The sequence below is a fragment of the Rhincodon typus genome, chromosome 1, assembly GCF_021869965.1.
Source record: "Rhincodon typus isolate 14 chromosome 1, sRhiTyp1.1, whole genome shotgun sequence".
In the NCBI taxonomy this organism is placed as follows: Eukaryota; Metazoa; Chordata; class Chondrichthyes; order Orectolobiformes; family Rhincodontidae; genus Rhincodon; species Rhincodon typus.
This window is the reverse complement of record NC_063332.1, coordinates 125,714,591-125,734,651: the sequence shown is the minus strand read 5'-3', so window position 1 is coordinate 125,734,651 and position 20,061 is coordinate 125,714,591. Positions and strand designations below refer to the sequence as shown.

Genomic DNA, 20,061 nt, shown 5'->3' with positions numbered 1-20,061 from the left:
CTCTCTGCTCCTATGATGCTGCTTGGCCTGCTGTGTTCATCCAGCCCTGCACCTTGTTGTCTCGGATTCTCCAGCATCTGCAGTTCCTACTATCTCTGTTCATCACTAATCTTTGTTTTTGTCCCTTAGCCATTTCATATCCATAATCACTGTTCTTTTAAATCACACTTTTTTCTTAAACTTTCCCCAATAATTCTATTATTTGATAGATCATAAAAGAGCATTTTTTAATATCCATTTCCACATCATTAACTGCACAATCACAAAAGTAAAATTACAAATGCTGAAAATGTACTTTAAAACAAAATCCTGGAAAGCACTGGTCAAGCAGCATTTCTAGGGAGAAACAAAGTAATGGGCAAAGATTTAAGGGCAGGGGTAGGATCACAAAGAAAGGCTGCAGCATGCCAATGAACAGAAAACCTGTTCTGTAGCCTTAACATACTGTAAGTCATAGAGTCACCGAGTCACAGATTCATTCAGCACAGAACCAGGTCCAACTCGTCCATGCCAACCAGGTTTCCCAAACTAAACTAGTCCCACTTGCTGGTATTTGGCCCATATCCCTCTAAACCTTTCCTATTCATGTACCTGTCCAAAATATCTTTCGAATGTTGTAATTGTATTTGCATCTACCACTTCCTCTGGCAGTTCATTCCACATCCACTATGAAAAAGTTACCCCTCAGGTCCCTTTTAAATCTTTCTCCACTCACCTGAAAATTATGCAGTCTAGTTTTGAACACCCCTACCATAGGGAAAAGGCCTTTGCTATTCACCTTATCTATGCCGTTCATGATTTTACAAACTTCTGTAAGTTCACCCCTAACCTCCTATGCTCCAGTGAAAAAAAATGTTCTAGTCTATCCAGCCTCTCCTTACAACTCAAACTTTCCAGTCCCGGTGACATTCTTTTAAATCTTTTCTGCACCTTTTCCAACTTAAATAACAGACTTCCTATAGCAGGGCAACCAGAACTGTCACAGTACCCCGAAAGCGGCCTCACCAACATCCGGTACAGTGCAACATGACATCCCAATTCCTATACTCATTGCTCTGACCAATAAGGGAAAGCGTACCAAATGTCTTCTTCACCACCCTATCTACCTGTGATGCAAATTTCAAGGAACTATGTACCTGAACTTCCAGGACTTTGTTTGACAACACTGCCCAGAGCCCTACCATTGACCATACAAGTCCTGCCCTTATTCATCTTACCAAAATGCACGACCTCGCATTTATCTAAACTGAACTTCATCCACCACTCCTCAGCCCATTGGCCCAGTTGCTCAGGATCCCATTGCACTCAAATAACCTTCTTCACTGTCCACTATAGGAGAGACTGGGCAAGAAGAAGTCCCAGCCTCTGGAACTGCCACCCAATTTGATTAGTCAGCAACACCAACAGTGTTGGCAGTGACAGAGCTCAGTAGATGGCACTGCTGAGACTGCAGGCTGGCCCACAAAGGGGGCCTGATGAATGCCATAGTGAAGAAGTCAGGAGTATCAGGTGTGGAACATATAACCACCTTACAGCACATGTGAGTGAGAAAGGAGCAGGCTTTTAAAGGATAAACAGATATAAAAACTGGATTCTGTCTGCATTGAGAGCATCCCCAACAAAAGTTCAGCCAAAGATTGTATCCTCCCTTCACATCATGTTAAAAGCAATAAAGCAAAAATAAAAAAAGGTTGCTGAAAGGCACAGCAATAATGAGGTCAGCCAAACTTTTAATAAACTAATTTGACCCTTAATTACTTCTTCCCATTAGGCTGAAAGACTGCTGAATTTGACACCCACCCATGCTCTGTATTGTGGGGTAAGCTTAGGGCTGGGTAGAAAGTAATGTGCTAACCATCCAAACTATTTCACATGTACCCATGCCCGAAAACAAACCTGATGGGCCTTGTAATATCCAGCCCAACATATCTGATTGGGATGACCTTTCATGAGAACCAAAGATACAAATGTCATAGGTTTGAGATGAAAGCAGAGGGAAGAACAAAAGGGATGGCCTGGGATAGAATCAAGGGTAGGAGGGATTAAATGGCGAGAGACATGATGCTGCAAAAGCCACAAACAGCAGCAATGAGTATGTGAAAAATGAAAAGAATGGTTCAGATGAGGTTTGCCTGCAGTGTAGCCATGTAAATGCTACACGGAGGGATAAGGAAAGAAACCAGACGAGATCCAACCAAACCAAAAACACGGTGGGAAAAGAAAATGGAGCCAGAGGTTATGAAATAAAACGTTGAAAATAGTGTTTAGTCTAGAAGGCTATACAGAATGTCCAGTTGAAACAGATGCTGTTGTTAGTCAAGTTTGCATTGATCTTCACTGGAACTAAAGCAGGACACTGATAGAAAAATTAGAACAGAAACAAAAGTACGTAATTAAAATGATAAGCAATAGGTCACGCTTGTGGATTGAATAGAGGTGTTCCACAAAGCAGTCTTTTTTTCCCCCCAAATTAAGCAATCACACAGTCTGTGTTAGTTCTCCACACTGTACAGGAGAGCACATCACAAGTAGTGAAAATAGTGTCTTAAATTGAAAGGAGGACAAGTAAATTGCTGTTTAATTGGGAAGGACTGTTTTTGGCTTTGGATTGAAAGATGGAGAAGATATTTTAACAGAAGTTGCCTTGAAAAAGTGCCATAGGAAAGGATGTGAAAAGGGTGTAGCAGAAGTAATGGTTATTTCAAAATAATGAAATAGGGGAAGATGCGTTTGCTGGTAGCATCTCACTGGTGTTGGTTGTGGATGATGATTGAAGACAGAGGCTGGTAGGGCAGAAGGTGAGAAAGGGAATGTTAACATGATTCTCTGGGTTGGGGGAAAGAGATGAAAGCAGAATTGCTAGGTGGTTGGGGGGAATGTTGGGAGACAATCCTCAATTGAGGAAAATTGAAGACATTATCAGAAGCGTGATTGCAAAAGGACAAACAGAGCAGAAATGGAGAAACAGCACTACGGTGAGGAATGAGTATGTCGCTGGGAAAATGTCAGAGTGATGGTTGCTTAGCTAAAAGTAAATGGAGAAAAGCAATGTTGTATGGTGAATTAGAAACAGAAATTTAGAAAATACAGTGGTTAGACAGCATCCATGGAGAGACAAACAGAAAACATTTCAGGACTGGGAACTTTCAGATTTCCAGCATCCAGAGTAGTTTCTTTTATTTTGATTAATGAGATTGTAATTTACTGCCCCAATGGCAACTGGTAACCCCAAAGTTTAAAGACCCACCTCAAAAACTACAAGAGGTAACAAAGTGATGTTACTTGCAAGTTCAGTCATTCCTAATCCACACTCAAAGGATCACAGTACTCAAGGATCTCTAGGGATTTTAGCACAAGATTTTTGGAGAGCCAGAGTCTGGGAAACCCAGAAAGGGTATTTTGAAAGTTTAGACAGGAGAATCAGAAACATTCCTCTAATTTTACTAATAATGCTGGGCCTGTGCCAATGGCAGAGGCATGCTCAATTATTGCCCATTTGGGACTCCCCAGAAAATTCTGTGTTTCCATAGTGGGAATAGACAACCGAACAGAACACATTTTCCATTCCTGTTCATTTTTACTACACTTGATGTGCAGCAGAGAAGCAAATGTTCTGTACTCTCACTTACACTAAGGAGTGCTATGACCTCTCCACAGTCATTCTCTAGAATGCGCAGCTTTGCTCTCAGCAGGTCCTGCAGCCGAATGTCAGGAAGCCCTGTTGTTTGTCGTTTCATTATCAGTTTCAGTGAAATATCTATCAAGGAAACATAGACAAGGAATTTACAAAAGTTACTGCACTTTATATATGCACAAGAAGTTTGTACTTACATTACCAGTAACTACCATTTTACATTTGTAATTCTTATCTGCATTTATCAATTCCTACTAATTGTTTCCTGTTAGAGCTACACATTGTAATGTGACCTTGTCTTGCCACCAGATTTCTCTAACTGTCAGGAATAGAGATCATCAGTACCCACAACCCTATAAAAGGGATCTTGGTCTTATTTTTTTTTTTAAAAAAAGAAAATATTTTGATTTCCCTTTCTTTTCTTTCGGCATTACACATGGACTTGAACGAAATGGTAGTCTGCAGAAAGGACCTCCCTGCAGTCTTCCTTATGCTGTGCTAGATTCCATCAATAAAGAGATAGAGAGTTTGCTTTTGCCTGAATTTTTCTCTTCCTCGCCCAATCAATGAATTTACTGCTAAAATAAGATCTGTGAAAAAAAATTGGCCAAGCTAAGACCCCAGCAAAATGTTACAATTAAAGGCAGCAAATCCAATCTTTATTTGAAGCTTAGATGAAGCGGTAAGGGATGTGACAAAATCATTTGCAGAAGATTTAAACTGTCACAAGGTTATACGTTTATCATTACTAATGTGTCTCATGACAATCCTTTAACATTGAAAAAACATCATTTTTTTGGCAAAGATGGACATTGGATTGGAGGTAATCATTCATTTTCCAAATCTTACTACTTGGTTGACCCTCATTAGGAATTTTATGAAAAACCACACCATTTCTGAACCACATCCACCCATGCTGAAATGATACTGTAACAAATCCATGAAGGTGGAATGGATACTTCAAGTTAAAACAATTGCTTTACTTCAAATAAGCCAACATTTTTATGCATTAGTACTTTTGAACACGGTGTGAATGTTTTGCTATATATAGCAAGTTCAGCATAGTTTCAATGCGGTTGGTTGCTGTGGAAAAGTGTTCCACAAACTGGGGAGAATGTGACAAGGATGCAGGAAAGAACTTGCAAGAGGGTGTTGTCTGCACCTTTCTCCTCCTACAGTGGTGCAGTTGCAGCTCTATTAAGTCCAATTCCTCATACTCAGGACTCCCCAGCAGTTTCAAGTTTCCACCATTTTCAACATTCAATATAAATGCATTTCTTTCAGTTTGTCACCTTTACCTCTGCACAGGACAAATTTAATTCAAGACATGCTTCTAAGCAAGCCTTAGGGTCTATCCCCACAGACAAAAAAAAAGCAGGCTCTGATCAAAGTAATCAGCTTGAAATACTAACTCCTCCCACCACATGCTACCTTACTTGGTGAGTACATCTGGGTGTTCTGCTTTGTTCAGCTTTTCAGCAGATGCAGCATTTTTCTTTTGGGAAATAAAAGCCGTATCAGTGCATCTCCACTTCCTGAGTCAGCTTCAAAAATTGATTAGACTTCTTCATCCAAGTTCTGCAGCACTGTTGAATATTTGGTCATGGACCCAAATTCTTATATTATCCATTTCTCTAAACATCGCAAGAAAAATGTAACTCCTTTTAAACTTTCTCTCAGCCTTTAAAAAAAAGGTACTTCAATGCTCTCTGCCTGCCTGGATGTATGTAGCTGGAGTACATTCAAGAAACTTGATGTAAGCCAAAGCAAAGGAGTGCATTTGCTCACATGCCATGCACCAGCTGATAGCTCCATTCCGTCTACCACCTCATGCGACAGTGAGTATTGCAGAAATTTCTGAGAATGTTACCAGGATTCAGGAATCTCCATTCTGTGAGGAGACTAGTGAAGTTGAAAGTTCGGACTGTTGACCTTAGAGCAGAGAAGACTAAAGGCAGATTTAACTGATGTTTCCAAGAAGAGATTTGATACTGGATATCGGTTTCCCCTGACAGGTCAGTCACTAACCAGAGGAAAAATATATTTTAGTTTACTCACCATTTGTATGTACCAAGTATATAAATATATAATATTTTAATTTTTTTTAAACTATTATGTATAGTATTTGATAGTTGTTATAACCTTCAATTCAGAATTTCGGCTTATCATGTTCAAACTTCTATTGGATTTCCTATTCTGCCAGCAGGAATGGCTGACATCTTTGTCACAACCTTGGTTTTGGGTTAGCTATATTTGAATCATCATGATTTCACAGTACTGAAGTCAAGTGAAGGTACAATCAGATGAATGGCCATCTTCCCCCTCCTTCACACAACTCCATCCCCAACGTCCCTCACCTCCTTCACCCCATCCTACATCACCATTTACTTCACCCAACTGCATCCTCCCACATCTCCCAATTCTTTACCCACCTGCTCCCCTAGCATCTTCCCCCTCCTTCACCGCCCCATACATATTCCCCCTCCTCTACCTTTCGCCCAGCTTCACCCTGACCCAAAATCTAGCTCCACCTCCACATCTCCCGCCATCCCCATATCTCCCTTTCCCCCACAGCCTCCCCACCAACTCCTTCATTGAGGTGGGCATAGAGGTCGTTAATTAAAAAGCTGAGTTTTTCCAATATAAAGAGAAACAAATGCCTCCCCATTCAAAGAGATTTTTGTAGCAGCAGCAATAGCTTAGCCAGTAATGCCCCAATTCAAGACTTTTTATTTTAAAAACCAGCTTCCTCAATGTGGTACCTGCCACACAGATAGTTTGCAGCAGCTCTTACCCATTATGTGGGAGCAATTATTTAGTGTGGACTAGTTCTGGCAACTGTGGGAAAGCGGCATTTACAATAAAAACTTTTGACCCTATTAAAAGGGAAAGAAGTGACGTGTGATGAGCATAAAAAGGAACTGGTGAGGATTTTTAAGGTGAGAATTCAGGTGCAGTTTTATGGGAGAAATTAGAAACACTTCTCTTGATAATGTATTTACCTGTTCAAGGAGCAATTTAGGGGAGAATTCACTGTACTAATCTCCATACATGAATACTTACATTCTACAGGAAACAGTACAGTGTTATGAAAGTTCAGTGCACAAGGTTTCAGTCTCATAACGGTTCAAATACATTTAAAGGAGTGTACAAAATTGTAACTGCTACGGTATAAGTTGTGGATCATTCTCACCTGTTTCCCAATTTCCCATGGCTGATGAATCACGTGATGGTTTTCCAGGAAGTGAAACAGTTGCCTCACTTTCTTCTAATGGACCGTCTACTGCAATGCATAGATTAGAAAAAAAAAAATCAGGGGTCTGTGCAATCCTTCTAAACAATAGCTTGGAATTTGCAAGCGTTTTCACAGCAAACCACCACCTCTCATCATCATCAGCCCTCTGAATCAGACAGCAAATTGTGACTTTTAATTCAAAGCAAAATGCAATAGTTTGGAGATGGGATCCGACTGACTACAGAATTGCCAGGATTTGAACATTACCTGCTTGATACAGAAGTAGAAATTCAAATTAAAACTTACTGCAAGGTGCACATTTTAATATCTGGACAGAAAGGAGGTGAAAGTTGGTTCTGCCACCAACACAGTCGGTCAGACAAAGAATAGGGGAAGTAGACCTCAAAAATGTATGGCTATGCCAAGAGGAGGAGGAGGAGAAGAAGAATTTGGGGGTTGATGACCAAGCACGTTGATGGGTGAAGATGGAATCCCAATTCAAAGAGCCAAGGCTTATCAGGAGTGAAAGACCAAGGTGTCACCAGTGAATGTGTTGCGACTAGACGTTCATCTGATTCTGCTGACAAAATTGGGTGGAGAGGTGCTGTTTAAAAGGACACAAAGATTCACCCTGTTTGGGCAGGGAGAAAAAATCCTGTTATAAAGTGAGGAGGAGCTTGAGATTTTATACAAAGTCGTTCATTTTTGTAGATGTGCATAAGCACAGTGGAGTTTTCAGTGGTGTTAAGTAGTAAACAAGGAATACCTTTTCAGTTGTTTATTACTTTCTTATTAAGTAATGTTTTGGTCGATTCTAAAGAACTGAAGAGTCATGTCAGACTTGAAACAATTTTCATGAATGTTGCCAGACCTGCTGAGTTTCTGCAGCACTTCCTGTTTTTTCTTTCCCAGATTTCCAACAAAGGGCAGTATTTTGCTTTTATTTTGTTTAGTTGATGTTGCTTTCAGTTTCTGTTTTACAGTAAAAGTCTTAAAACATGAAATCTTGACTTGAATTCTATATATTAGTCATTGAGAAATTTCTCTTATGGTTTTTAAAATGTTACTCTTTCCAAGAGTGGCAACAAAGTTCCACTTGCTATTTAGTACCCCTCCACATGCTTCTCTTTGCCCACTACACAAACTTAGCCAGAATCTGTAAAATCATTTGACGTTTCCTTTTCCACTCTGTTTGAAAATCCACACCAATTTAACCTTTGTTCAATGGAATCTTTGATGCAGATCTGGTAACAGCTACTGCTGATCTGGCCTCAAAAGTGGAAGGGTATTGAATATCACCATTATGATTACTGTCTTAAGTCTTTTCACTATATTTCAGCTTTTATCTTCACCCAGGGAAATGTTGCTAGTTTGACTTTGCTTGATGTAACATTTTTTGAAGAGTTTTTCATTTGCTGCCTATGAAAACTAATATATTTGGCTGCTTAGAGAGCTTGATGAGATCACTGCAGCCAGACACTGAGTTCCTACTGAGCCTCAGTGCCATCAACTGCACATTGAGAGGGCTAATATTCTCATGACAAAGACAGGTGAATTTCTCAACCTCAAAGTTTGCAGTAAAGCCCCCTTGCTTTGCACTGACTGCCAAAATCGGGCTGTTATTGACACCTTATAAATAATATAACTTTTTGTAATTCTAACAAAGTTCCCACATCTGATAACACTGGCCTATAGGAACAGTTTTATTATGTCAGATCTCAGCAGAAAGCATTTTCCTGATACAAGCTGCTGGTGGACATTGACCAAACCTTCAGCTTTCCATTTAAATTAAACACACATCCAAATTCCTGATGTACTCTTGGAGGGTTCCTAGAAGGTGGATTTCAAAAATTGCTTTACCATTTCTCTTTACAGCAACTGGATGTTCTGTATACTTAAATAATATTATCTTTTTATTTCATATTTCTACCATTTTCTGCCATTTCCTTTTGATCTGACAAGTGGATTAGGATTACTTTATAGTAAAGGTGGCATAGTCCCAGAGAATCATAGGCTGCTCTCTCATTAGAAAGAGATGAGCAGTGGTAAGTTTAACCCAATGGTCACCAACCTTCAGGCAAGCGGCATGGTTGAGAAGGCAGGACCTTCAAGATGACCTTAGCCAGCGCAGGAATTGGATCCACACTGTTGGTATTATTCTGCAAAGCAAGTCAGCTGTCCAACTAACTGAGTTAATCAATCTGCACTTTATCATAAATCAATTGCACCCCAACCTGAACCAGTCAGTTATTTTACAAAAAGGTTGAATTGTTTTCACACTAACTATAATCAATTAGAGATGGGCCAAAACTTCTTAATCCTGCTCAGCTCCGAAACTATAGCAGAACAAGATTTGTACGTTATTGGTGGACTTACACCCTGACCTGCTAGTCCACATTGGATAAAGTCATTAACTTAAAGGAGCTGATTAACTGTGTTAAGTTGAGTACACAACTCCACAATGGAAAGTAAGCAAAACAGGTTGTAAAATTTGAAGGCCGACTGAAATTAAGCCCGTTGATCAAAAGACCAAGTTAAACTGTGCAATATCCTTCACATAGGCCTGTTCATGGTCTAGAACACACCTTTGGGCCTAACTTCCAGCAGTGCATTGACCTAGACTCCAGTACCTAGCCTTGACCTGAATAGTTGATGGTCAGGAGACAAAAACTGGGAAATCCATGGTGGATGGATTATTACATATTAAGGGATCCTCGGCATGTTTCAATTCCCAAATGTGCCATCTGGCCATTATCCAACGGCAGGGAACTGATCTTGTTACTTCCCATTCAATTTCTGTCCTGGACAGTCTTACTCTTCCCCTGTACAACAGGAGTCATCTCCAGGCTCTGAGTGAATATGGCCTTATATTTGGGTATTTAGCATTCACCTGAGCCTCCTTGCTTTCCAGTTGTTGAGGCTGCACAGGATTTCACCAAGTTGCGTGAAGAATCAGACCAGTAACCCGAGGACCTCGTGGATGAACGGAAGGATGATTTCCCTGAAACAAAATATTGAGTCTGTAATTTATTGACATTTCACAGAAACAGAAATCAATCATTTAAACAATTTGCATTTTAGTGATTGCTGACCTGAATGTGGTATGTAGTTTTCTGAAAGGCGAATATTAATTTTAATTAATTTAGTTACTTTAATTAATTTTAAGCAAATGTTGTCAAAAAACAAAAACCCCACAAAATGTTCTAGATCTGTGATTGGGTTTAGGGTTTTGAATGAATCAAGTCTCAACTAGAGTTTTTTTCTCCAGACACAAGCTCCTCATTGGGCACTGCAATTACAGAATCAGCACAAAACAAAACTCCAGCAGGGGTTGTAGCTGATGATCAAAAATGACTTCCAGACCAGAAAGTCCCATGCCACAATTTGCAATAAGCCATGGACAGCATTAGCTGTTGGGCCTACTGCATGCTGAGGTGATGTCCAAGAGGCCATGTCTCAGCATCCTCATGCAGACCCATCTTCCTGTAGCACAGTTCGATGCATGAGAGGCGCCTCTGATGATCCAAAAGCTCTTCATGACTCTAAAGAACGTGGTGACTGCCTGGGAAACTTTGAGCAGAGATGTTTACTCAAATCCATAAAAGATTTAGGAGATGTGAACTATTTAGCCCATCAATCCTGCCCCATTTAATGAAAGCATGCTGATCTGATAATCTTCAGCTCCACTTTCCTGCTTTATCCCCAAAACTCCCGATTCCCTTAGTGATTAGAAATCTGTCAGCCTTAAGTATATTTAACAACCCAGCTTCAACAGCCCTCTGTGATTAAGAATTCAAAAGAATCACTAACCTCAGAAAAGATTCCACCTCATCTCATTTTAAATGGGTGACCGTTAATCCGAGATTACAACCTCTGGTCCTATACTCTCCCATTTGGGGAAACAATCTTTCCACATTTACCCCATCAAGCACCTGAAGAATTTTATCTATTTTAATAAGGTCTCTTCTCATTCTTCTAGACTCCACTGAGTACAAGCTCAACCTACTCAACTTCTCTTCAGTAGAAAATCCCTCCACACCCAGAATCAACCTAGTGAACCCTCTTTGGACTGCGGCCAATACCAATATATCTTTCCTTTGATAAGGGGACCAGAACTGTTCACAGTATTCCAGCTGTGGCCTGATGAGTACCTTGTACATCTTCACCAAGGCTTCCCTATTTTTTTTTTTTACCCAATTCGCTTTGAAATAAGAATCAACAATCCATTTTCCTTTCCTATTATGTAAACTAGGGTGCTAGCCTCTCGTAATTCATGCAAATCCCTGTGCTATAGCTTTCTGTAGGCTTCCCCTATTTAAATAATATTCAGCTCTTCTATTCTTCCTGCCAAAGTTTTTGCCCATTCACTTAACCTGTCTATAACCCACTGTCATCCTCATTACTTGCCTTCTCCCTTATTTTACCATCATTTGCAAAATTGGCAATAGTACGCTCACGTTCTTTATTCAAGTTATTAATTTATATTGTAAATAATTACAGTCCCACTGACCGTTGCGGTACCACACTAGTTACTGGTGCCAACCTGAAAATGTCCCCTTTACTCCAATTCTCTATCTTCTATTAGTGCATTAGCATGAAAAGTGGACTGAATAACTAACGCCAACATCATCGCACCATAGGCTCTTATCTTAAGTAGCCTTATGTAGGGTACCTTATCAAGTGGCTTTTGGAAATCTTGATTAGAGACAAAAAAATCTGCAGATGCTGGAATCCAAAAGGTAGATAAACAGGAGGCTGGAAGAACACAGCAGGCCAGGCAACATTTGGAGGAAAGGAACAGTCAACATTTCTGGTATTACCCTTCTTCAGGACTATCCTGAAGAAGAATAATACCCAAAACGTTGACTGCTCCTTTCCTCCAGATACTTTTAGAAATCTACTCATTCAAATTATCTACCTTGCTTGCTACACCTGGAAGAACTGCAATAAATTTGTCAGATGTGATTTCCACTTCATAGCCATGCTGATTCTGCTTAATTATAATTATGTACTTCTAAATGATCTACTATTACATCTTTTATAATTGACATTAGCATTTCCCCAATGGCTAATTGTCCTATAGTTCCCTTCCTTTTCTCTTTCTCCATTTTTGTTTAAGGATGTCAATAGGCAGTTTTCCATGCCCTTGGGACTTTTAAGAATCTAGGGATTTTTGGAATGTTACTCCTTATGCATCCACTACTTTGTAGCTACTCCTTTTAATATCCTAGGATGCAACCCATGAGGTCCTAGTGACTTATTGGCTTGGAGCTCTATTAGTTTCCCCGGTACTTTTTTCTCCTCTAATGACAATTATTCTTTAATTCCTCTTCCCATTTTGTCCGTTGGTTAGTTGGTATTTCCATAAAACTATTTATGTCCTCTATCAGGAGGATAGACAAAATATTTATTCATCTACTTTGCCATTTACTGTTCCATATTATTAATTCTCCAGCCTCATTCTCTAAGGGCCCCATGTTCACTTTGGCCTCTCTCTTCCTTTTTATACATTTAACAGGAGTTCTTATTGCCCATTTTTATATGGCTTGCCAGTGTACCCTCAGTTTATTTTCTCCCCCTTCAATTTGGTTTTGGTCATCTCTTGTAGGCTTTTAAAAATTTCTTAAAACTCTGGTTTACCACTAATCTTTGCCACATGACTTTTTTCCCCTTAACTATCCTTAACTTCCCTGGGTTAACCATAGTTGATTTATCCCCTTCCTAGGATGCTTCTTCCTCACTGTAATATATCTTTGTTATGAGCCATGGTCTGTTTTCTTAAATGCCTGCCATTGTTTCTCAACTGTCTCTTCTGTTAAACTCCTCTCACAGTCCACCCTCTGCCCTCTGCCCAAAGTAGTTATCCTTACTTAAAGTTTAACACAGTTGCTGCCAACCAAAAAGTTTTCAGTTTGAGAAGGAGAAATTAAGTTCTACCATGTTACTACCACTACACCCTAAAGGATCTGTTACTCTGATCATTAAATCTGCCTCACTACACATTACCAAATGCAAAATGTACCAAGAGACAAGCAAGATTGAAGAACTTATAGAAAAAATGTAAAAGTGGATAATTAGTATTGGAGAAATTTATGGGATTAAAATTCAACATGCAATGGACTACACGCTAAAAGGTTAACAGGGGCTGTTACATTGAGTATGTAACAACATAAAGAAATTAGAGCTGGAGTAGGCAATTCAACCACTCACATTTGTCCCATCATTCAACAAGATCATGGCTGATCTGTCCCAAGCCTCAATTCCTCTTTCATGCTAACTCTTCATAGCCCTTATCTCAAGTCCTCTATAAATACCCTCATTTAGCTTCCAAAACTATCTGCAGTAAAGAATTCGATACATTTGCTACCCTCTGAGAAAAGAAAGTCATTTGCAGCTCACTTTTAAATAAGTGCAACTATAACCCCTAGCTCAGCCCACGAGTTGAAACTTCATCTCAACATCAGTCCTGTCAAGATTCCTCAAAATTTTTAATCTTCTTTCCATAAGATCATCCCTTATTTTTCCAATCCCCTATGAATAAATCCCAAACCTATTTAACCTATTTGATAAGTCAACCCCTTCACCCCAGGAATCAGCATAGTGAATCTCTTTTCAACTACTTCCAATGCCAGTATATACTTTAGGTATAGGAACAAAACTGTACACAAACCTTGCTCAGTTATAACAAGACACCCCTACTTTTAAACTCCAACCCCCTAGCAATGAAGGCCAAAATTTCCATTTCATTCTTAACTCACTGCACCTGCATGCTAACGTTTTGTGTTTCAAATACAAGAACACCCAAATCCCTGTGCTACGTTTTGGGGGTCTTGCTCCATTTAAATACTAGTCTGCTTTTTGATTCTTCCTACCAAAGTGTATGACCTCACACCTACCAGCATTAAACTCCATCTGTCAAATTTGAAACTATTTAACTCAAATTATTTATATCCCTTTGCAGATTTACAACATCCCCATCAGAACATGCATGGCCACCTATTTTTGTATCATTGGCAAGTTTGGAATAATTACACACTACTCATCGAGATATTCAATATTGATGAGTAAATAATTGAGGCCCTAGGACTGATCCTTGTGGCACTCCACTAGTAACATCTTTCCAACCTGAAAAAGACCCATCAATCCAGATTCTGTCTTCTATGTGTTAAGCAATCCTCAACCCATAATCGATACATTTCCTCTAATACTTTGGAGGTCCTATCTTGCACAATAACCTTTCTGTGGCACCTTAATTGAAATACAAACTCTAAATACACTACAATTAATGATTCCCCTTTATCATCTCTGCTTGTTATAGCCTCAAAAAAAAAAGGAACTGTAGCAAATTTGTCAAACATTATTTCCCTTTCACAAAACCATTTTAACTCTGGTTAAAGTAATCGATGCTGAATAATTAAAACCAGTGCAGTGCATTCTCCAGATTCTTGAATCTAACCCCTACAGAAAGGAAGGACAGAAAATTGGGGAAGGACAGAGAAGAGGGAAATTGTTAGGATCTATTATTTAAGATGTGGTAACAGAGCTGATTACCTAAATGTATAACAGTTTGCAATCAGTATGGAGATATGAATGGTGTTACAATCAGAGTCAGTTTTCACTATCAATATTCACCTTCTAGCATTTGACTTCAATACTGAGATTTTCATGAACTAATAATAACTTTATTAAAAAGTACATTGCTGACCTAACATCATTTGACAAGCCCAGGCAATGCATTAACAGCAACCTCTGAGTAGAAAAGAGGATTAAAGCAACATGAACTAATAACAGCAAAAAAATTAGATGCTCTCTCTCTCTCAAATCACAGACACCAGTGCTGGTGAAAATCATTAACCGAGGACTTGAAATCTGCAAACTTTGCCACTGCTAAAGAAATGGGACAATAACTAAAACAGCTCAACACAGATCTTTTCATTTTTGCAACTAAACGATGCTTAAGTTTTGTAAAACACATTTGCCTTTATTTTCCTGTAACACTACACTACCCGCTTCACTTCTTTAAGTTGATTACATGTGTGCTTGAAGTTATGTTTTAGTATTTTTTTCCATCATAGTTAACAATAAAATTCTAGCCTTTTCCAAAGAGGTTTGGAATTGCCTCTCCTTCATTGTTGGTCTTAATGACCCAAGTTTAATTGAAGTGTGACATTTTTCTTTTTAAGCACAAAGCACAAAGCTGAAAAAAAAAGTTGCAACTGACTGTGAGGGTTTAAATCAACAAGAAAAAAGGAGCCAGGACCTCCCCTTACCTGGTTTTAAAAGGACAGGAATTCATGTTTTACAGATCTGTGAAGAGTTTTTAAAACAGGTTTAGAGAAAGAAATGGGGGAAACCAGTAAATGTAGTGCATTTGGATTTTCAAAAACATTTAAATGACGTGCTGCACAAGAGGTTATTAGAGCCTGTGGGATTGGAGACAACAATAAAAAGCATTTAATCGAGGATGGATTAACACAAAATAGGAATAGATAAGTCATTCTCATTTCTGCAAGCTGTAGCTGGAGAGGTGCTGCAAGGATCAGTGCAGGTATTTGCAATTCAAATCAATCATCTAAATGAGGAGAACCAAGGGTAACATTTGCTGATAACAAAGTTAGGGGCGCAGAGGACACAAATGAGCTATGAAAGGGTTAAAATGAGTGGGATAGAACACGGCAAGAGAAATAATAGGTAGAAATGTGAAGTAATTCACTTCAGTCGGAAAAGGTAATTTTATTTTAAAATGGAGAGATTATGGGAAAAGTTGATGTTCATGCACAGGAATCACAGAAAATTATCATGCAGGTACAGCAAAAAAATTAGGAAGGTCAATGGTTTGATCACCAATATAGCAAATGGACTGGAGCACAAGTGCAAGAGACACTAAATCTTAGGGTTCCTACACTTGAAGTACAATGTATAGTCCTATTTTCCTTATTGAAGGAGGATCTAATTGCCTTACAGAAATAACAAGAATTTAGTAGAGTGATTCCTAAAGTGACAGGATTGTCCTATGAGATTGAATAGACTGGGCCTATATTCCCATGCATTTAGAAGAATGAATGAGACAGTCTGATAGAAACAGATCAAGAACAGCTTTTGCCCTGCTGTTACCAGGCATTTGAACAGATCTCTCAAACATTAATCCCTCTCTTTGCACCTTCTCTGCCACTGTATTCTGCACACTGTACCATACAAAGTGCATCAGGGTAGCAGAACAATCTGCCTGTACAGCATGCAAAACACTTCACTGCATTTCGGTACACGTGACAACAATAAATCAAATTCAAACTCGAAGTTAATAGCCTTGACAAGGTGTATACTGGAAGGATATTCTCCCTGTTTGAGGAGAATAGAACTAGAGGTTGTAATCTGTGTTTAAAGGGTGCAACATTTTGGACTGGGATTATGAGAACGTGTTCATTCAACAGGGTTATGAATCTTTGACTTGTTTTGCCTCAGATGGCATTAGATACTCAATTGTTATTTTTACTCAAAAATCAAAATAGCTATCTTTTTTGTTTCTAAAGGTTTGAGTGATTGAAATTAGTAAACGAGGGTAAAGCTCAGCGATGATCTTACTGAATGGATGAAAAGACTCAAAGGACAAAATAGCCTACTTCAGCTCATATTCCCCACATTCAGATAGTCATGTTAGGAATTTTCAGCTCCATTCTGTAATTATAATTCTACTTATGACAGTTTTAATGGAAAATAATTACTGCATGGTTTTAGAAAAATCACATTAAAGCTATCAATTATTTATTTTAATAATAAAATTCTAATGATGAGGTTGATCAGGTGCGCTAAACATTAGATTAGCTGCCCTCGACAAAGGACTTCCATGAATACTAGCACAGTAGCTGCAGGAATGTCAACCATCAAGTTTTCCTTTAGAACTTTAGCCATTTACTATAACCATGAGGAGACCAACAACGTCATAAAGGCACCAATTCAAAAACAAAGTAAGTTGTGTTTTGGCAGTGCAAACAAAAAAATAAAAACTGTTTTCATTCCTTGGCAAACTTAATCACATTAACATGAAAAACAAGTATAGTACACAATTTATAAACAAAAATAAATGTGGTCAGTTTATAGTTTTCCATTAATGCATTTGCCTATTGTATGTCTCACTCTAGAAAGTCGTGATTTCAAGGCCCTGGGACTCCAACTTCTAAAATATCAAATATTCTGGGCATTTTTAAAAAAAATTAGAATTGACGAAACACAAATGTTTACTTCTTCACTCTAATCTGCCAAGCCACTCTACTAAAAAGGCAAAGTTCAAATTTTGCATTAATTCAGCCTCCAACAATTAGAACAATGTTTTCAGATTTTGCTGACTATGGGCAGAGGATACACCTTCCTTCTGAAGACGCTGACCACTTCAGCTTCTTATCCTGACGGATACTGATGATTAACTTGAACATGGAGTTATGAATTCCTTCTACAGAACAAATATTTCCTGTTTACTAAGCAAATTCAAACTTCTTTCATCAAAACTTGCATCACCCTTTTCACTTTAACCCATTCACCAACTACTAATATTCTGGATGCACTTTGCTCAATTGGTCATTGCTAGAAGAGAAAAAGGGAGTTGGAAAGTGAATGGGAGAAAACAAAAATGAATGAATGGTAGAAACGGTGGGTAGAGCAAGGGGAAAAGAAACATTAGAAGGTTTCAATAGTGCCTTTTACCTTCAGAAGTGTAAATTTAGGTCCAACTGATTCAGAATAATTGCCAACAAAATAAACAAACAGTTTGTGCCAATCTGTTTATAAGTCTTCTCCTATACATTGGCAAAAAATCTTCAATGCAAGAACTTCCCAGATACAGAGACTGTCAAGATTACACAACTAGAAAATTACACACATACTGTACTTTTTTCTAATGGCAGGCAAGTTTTTGTATAATATTGCTTACATTTTAGAAAATTGAACTCATTATCAGTGAACTTTTAAAATTCCTAAAATATTACCCATCTCCTCTATTGCTCCATGACTGTAATGTTGAGGTACTAGTGTTGGACTAGAGTGGACAAGGTCAGAAAAATCACACGACACCACTGATCAGTTGTGTGACCTTTTCATCTTTTACTTATAAATTTGGTGTTCAGTATGCTTCTTTCTCACATCACTTGACGAAGGGGCTACACTCTGAAAGCTAATGTTTTCAAATAAACCTGTTGGACTATAACCTGGCTTCATAATTGGGAAGTGCAGATATTCTGGCAGCAGAAACAGAGTCATTTCCTCACTAAAGCAAAAGTACATTTCATCTAGAATGCATACATAGTTGTTAGCAAAAATGATTCTGCCAGTTGAACAGGAATCATTGCACTAAAAAGGGCAGCATCAATCTCCGGCATTATTGTGATATTCTAAGTAACAATGGCAACGTTGGGCAAATCCCAAATCAGTGATTTCATCTTTTGGTCAGCTATATTTGAGCTCCCTTTGTGCGGAAAGTAGTTATGTTCATTTTGATGCACTATTAGTTAGTTTGCATCAGGATGACATAGATATTAATTTGGCACTCAGTGCCATTTGCTGAGGGAGTGAAATCCACACCCAAATTTTTCTGTTTCAGATTACTGACCATTTAGCTCTGCTCATATATGCGGATGCCTGCCAAAGGCATCACCAAATGCAGTTGTGATGCCCATACATTCAACTAGCTTGGTCACCATTATCTAGAATCACATAGGAAGAACAGTTACTTGTGAAAGGTAAAGATAAAACTTTTAAAAACACTTCTGGAAATGGTAGGTGTTGAAAACAAACAAACATGCCCATTAGCAACTGTAGACAGAAGAAAAGAGGTTTTTCTGCTTTGAGTGCAGTTTCTTCATCGAGACTGCCCTGACAAGGTCCAATAAAAGCTCTACATCTAAAACATTAACATGCCTTTCTACCTTACGGATGGGTTAGATCTTGACAACTTACTGGAGTGCAAATATTATTTCTTAATATGAAGTCAAAACAGTCAGGACAGGCCAGAGAGGAAAGTGTGTGAAATAGATAGATGAAATAAATTACATTACTAATCAGCAAGCTGTTTCCATCACATAGATCTGAGCGAAAAGCCTGTTTCTGCTTTAATCCCTATTCAATGTCCTATAAAATCATTGATATAGCCAAGCTGGCACTCTGATTTGTCTCCTAACAATGAAGAAGAACAAGCACCAAAAAAGTATGGATCTTGTGTGTCGTTATATACAAACAGACACTGCAGCCTGTGAAAAATTCCTGCTATATATATTACAGGGAAAAATATTTGTTGACATAGCACCCCTTCACAAATCTCCAATGCAGACTGCTACCTGTACAGACCACATTTTATTGATATTAAGAGAAATAATGAGGTGTTTTTGCATGCTGTACCGTCCTCTAGCTCTCTGGGGAGATATTCCATTCACATATCAGGAGAACTGCCCCAGTGATAATAACGCTCCCACTTATTGAATAATACAAAGCTAGTGCGAGCCCAACTCCAGATTTCTTTGAGCGTTTTTGCCTGATCTCCCTACAAATTAAGCTTAACAAGAAGCAAATAGGAGCACTAATTATTGTAATCCTTAAAACAAAAAAAATTAGAAAAAAAAGGGAATCAGAGATAGTAGGAACTGCAGATGCTGGAGAATCCAAGACAACAAGGTGCAGGGCTGGATGAACACAGCAGGCCAAGCAGCATCAGAGGAGCAGAGAGGCTGACGTTTCGGGCCTAGACCCTTCATCAGAAAAGGGGGAGGGGAAGGGGGTTTTGAAATAAATAGGGAGCGAGTGGGAGGCGGATAGAAGAGGGATAGAGGAGAGGAAACAAACAGGTCGAAGAGGCGGGGATGGAGCCAGTAAAGGTGAGTGTAGGTAGGGAGTTAGGAAGGGGATAGGTCAGTCCAGGGAGGACGGACAGGTCAAGGGGGCGGGATGAGGTTGGTCAGTAGGAGATGGAGGTGCGGCTTGAGGTGGGAGGAGGGGATAGGTGGGAGGAAGAACAGGTTAGGGAGGCAGGGACGAGCTGGACTGGTTTTGGGATGCGGTAGGGGGAGGGGAGATTTTGAAACTTGTGAAATCCACATTGATACCATTGGGCTGCAGGGTTCCCAAGCGGAATATGAGTTGCTGTTCCTGCAACCTTCGGGTGGCATCGTTGTGGCACTGCAGGAGGCCCAGGATGGACATGTCGTCTGAG

The 20,061-nt window shown here is 39.1% G+C and overlaps 1 protein-coding gene across 6 annotated transcripts in view; it reads right to left on the bottom strand.

The window, feature by feature from the left end:
- Nucleotides 1-20,061, bottom strand: part of LOC109912968 (SH3 domain and tetratricopeptide repeat-containing protein 1) — an 84,383-nt gene that overhangs the window by 51,750 nt on the left and 12,572 nt on the right. For 5 of the 6 annotated variants that reach the window (XM_048599761.1, XM_048599797.1, XM_048599782.1 and 2 more), the window contains exons 2-4: nt 9,760-9,870; nt 6,828-6,917; nt 3,630-3,757 (exon numbers count right to left, since the gene is read on the bottom strand). In XM_048599761.1, the coding sequence (XP_048455718.1) occupies nt 3,630-3,757; nt 6,828-6,846 (147 nt within the window). In that variant the 5' untranslated portion in view covers nt 6,847-6,917; nt 9,760-9,870. The remainder of the gene's footprint in view (nt 1-3,629; nt 3,758-6,827; nt 6,918-9,759; nt 9,871-20,061) is intronic. The other variant, XM_048599776.1, reaches the window with a different exon arrangement.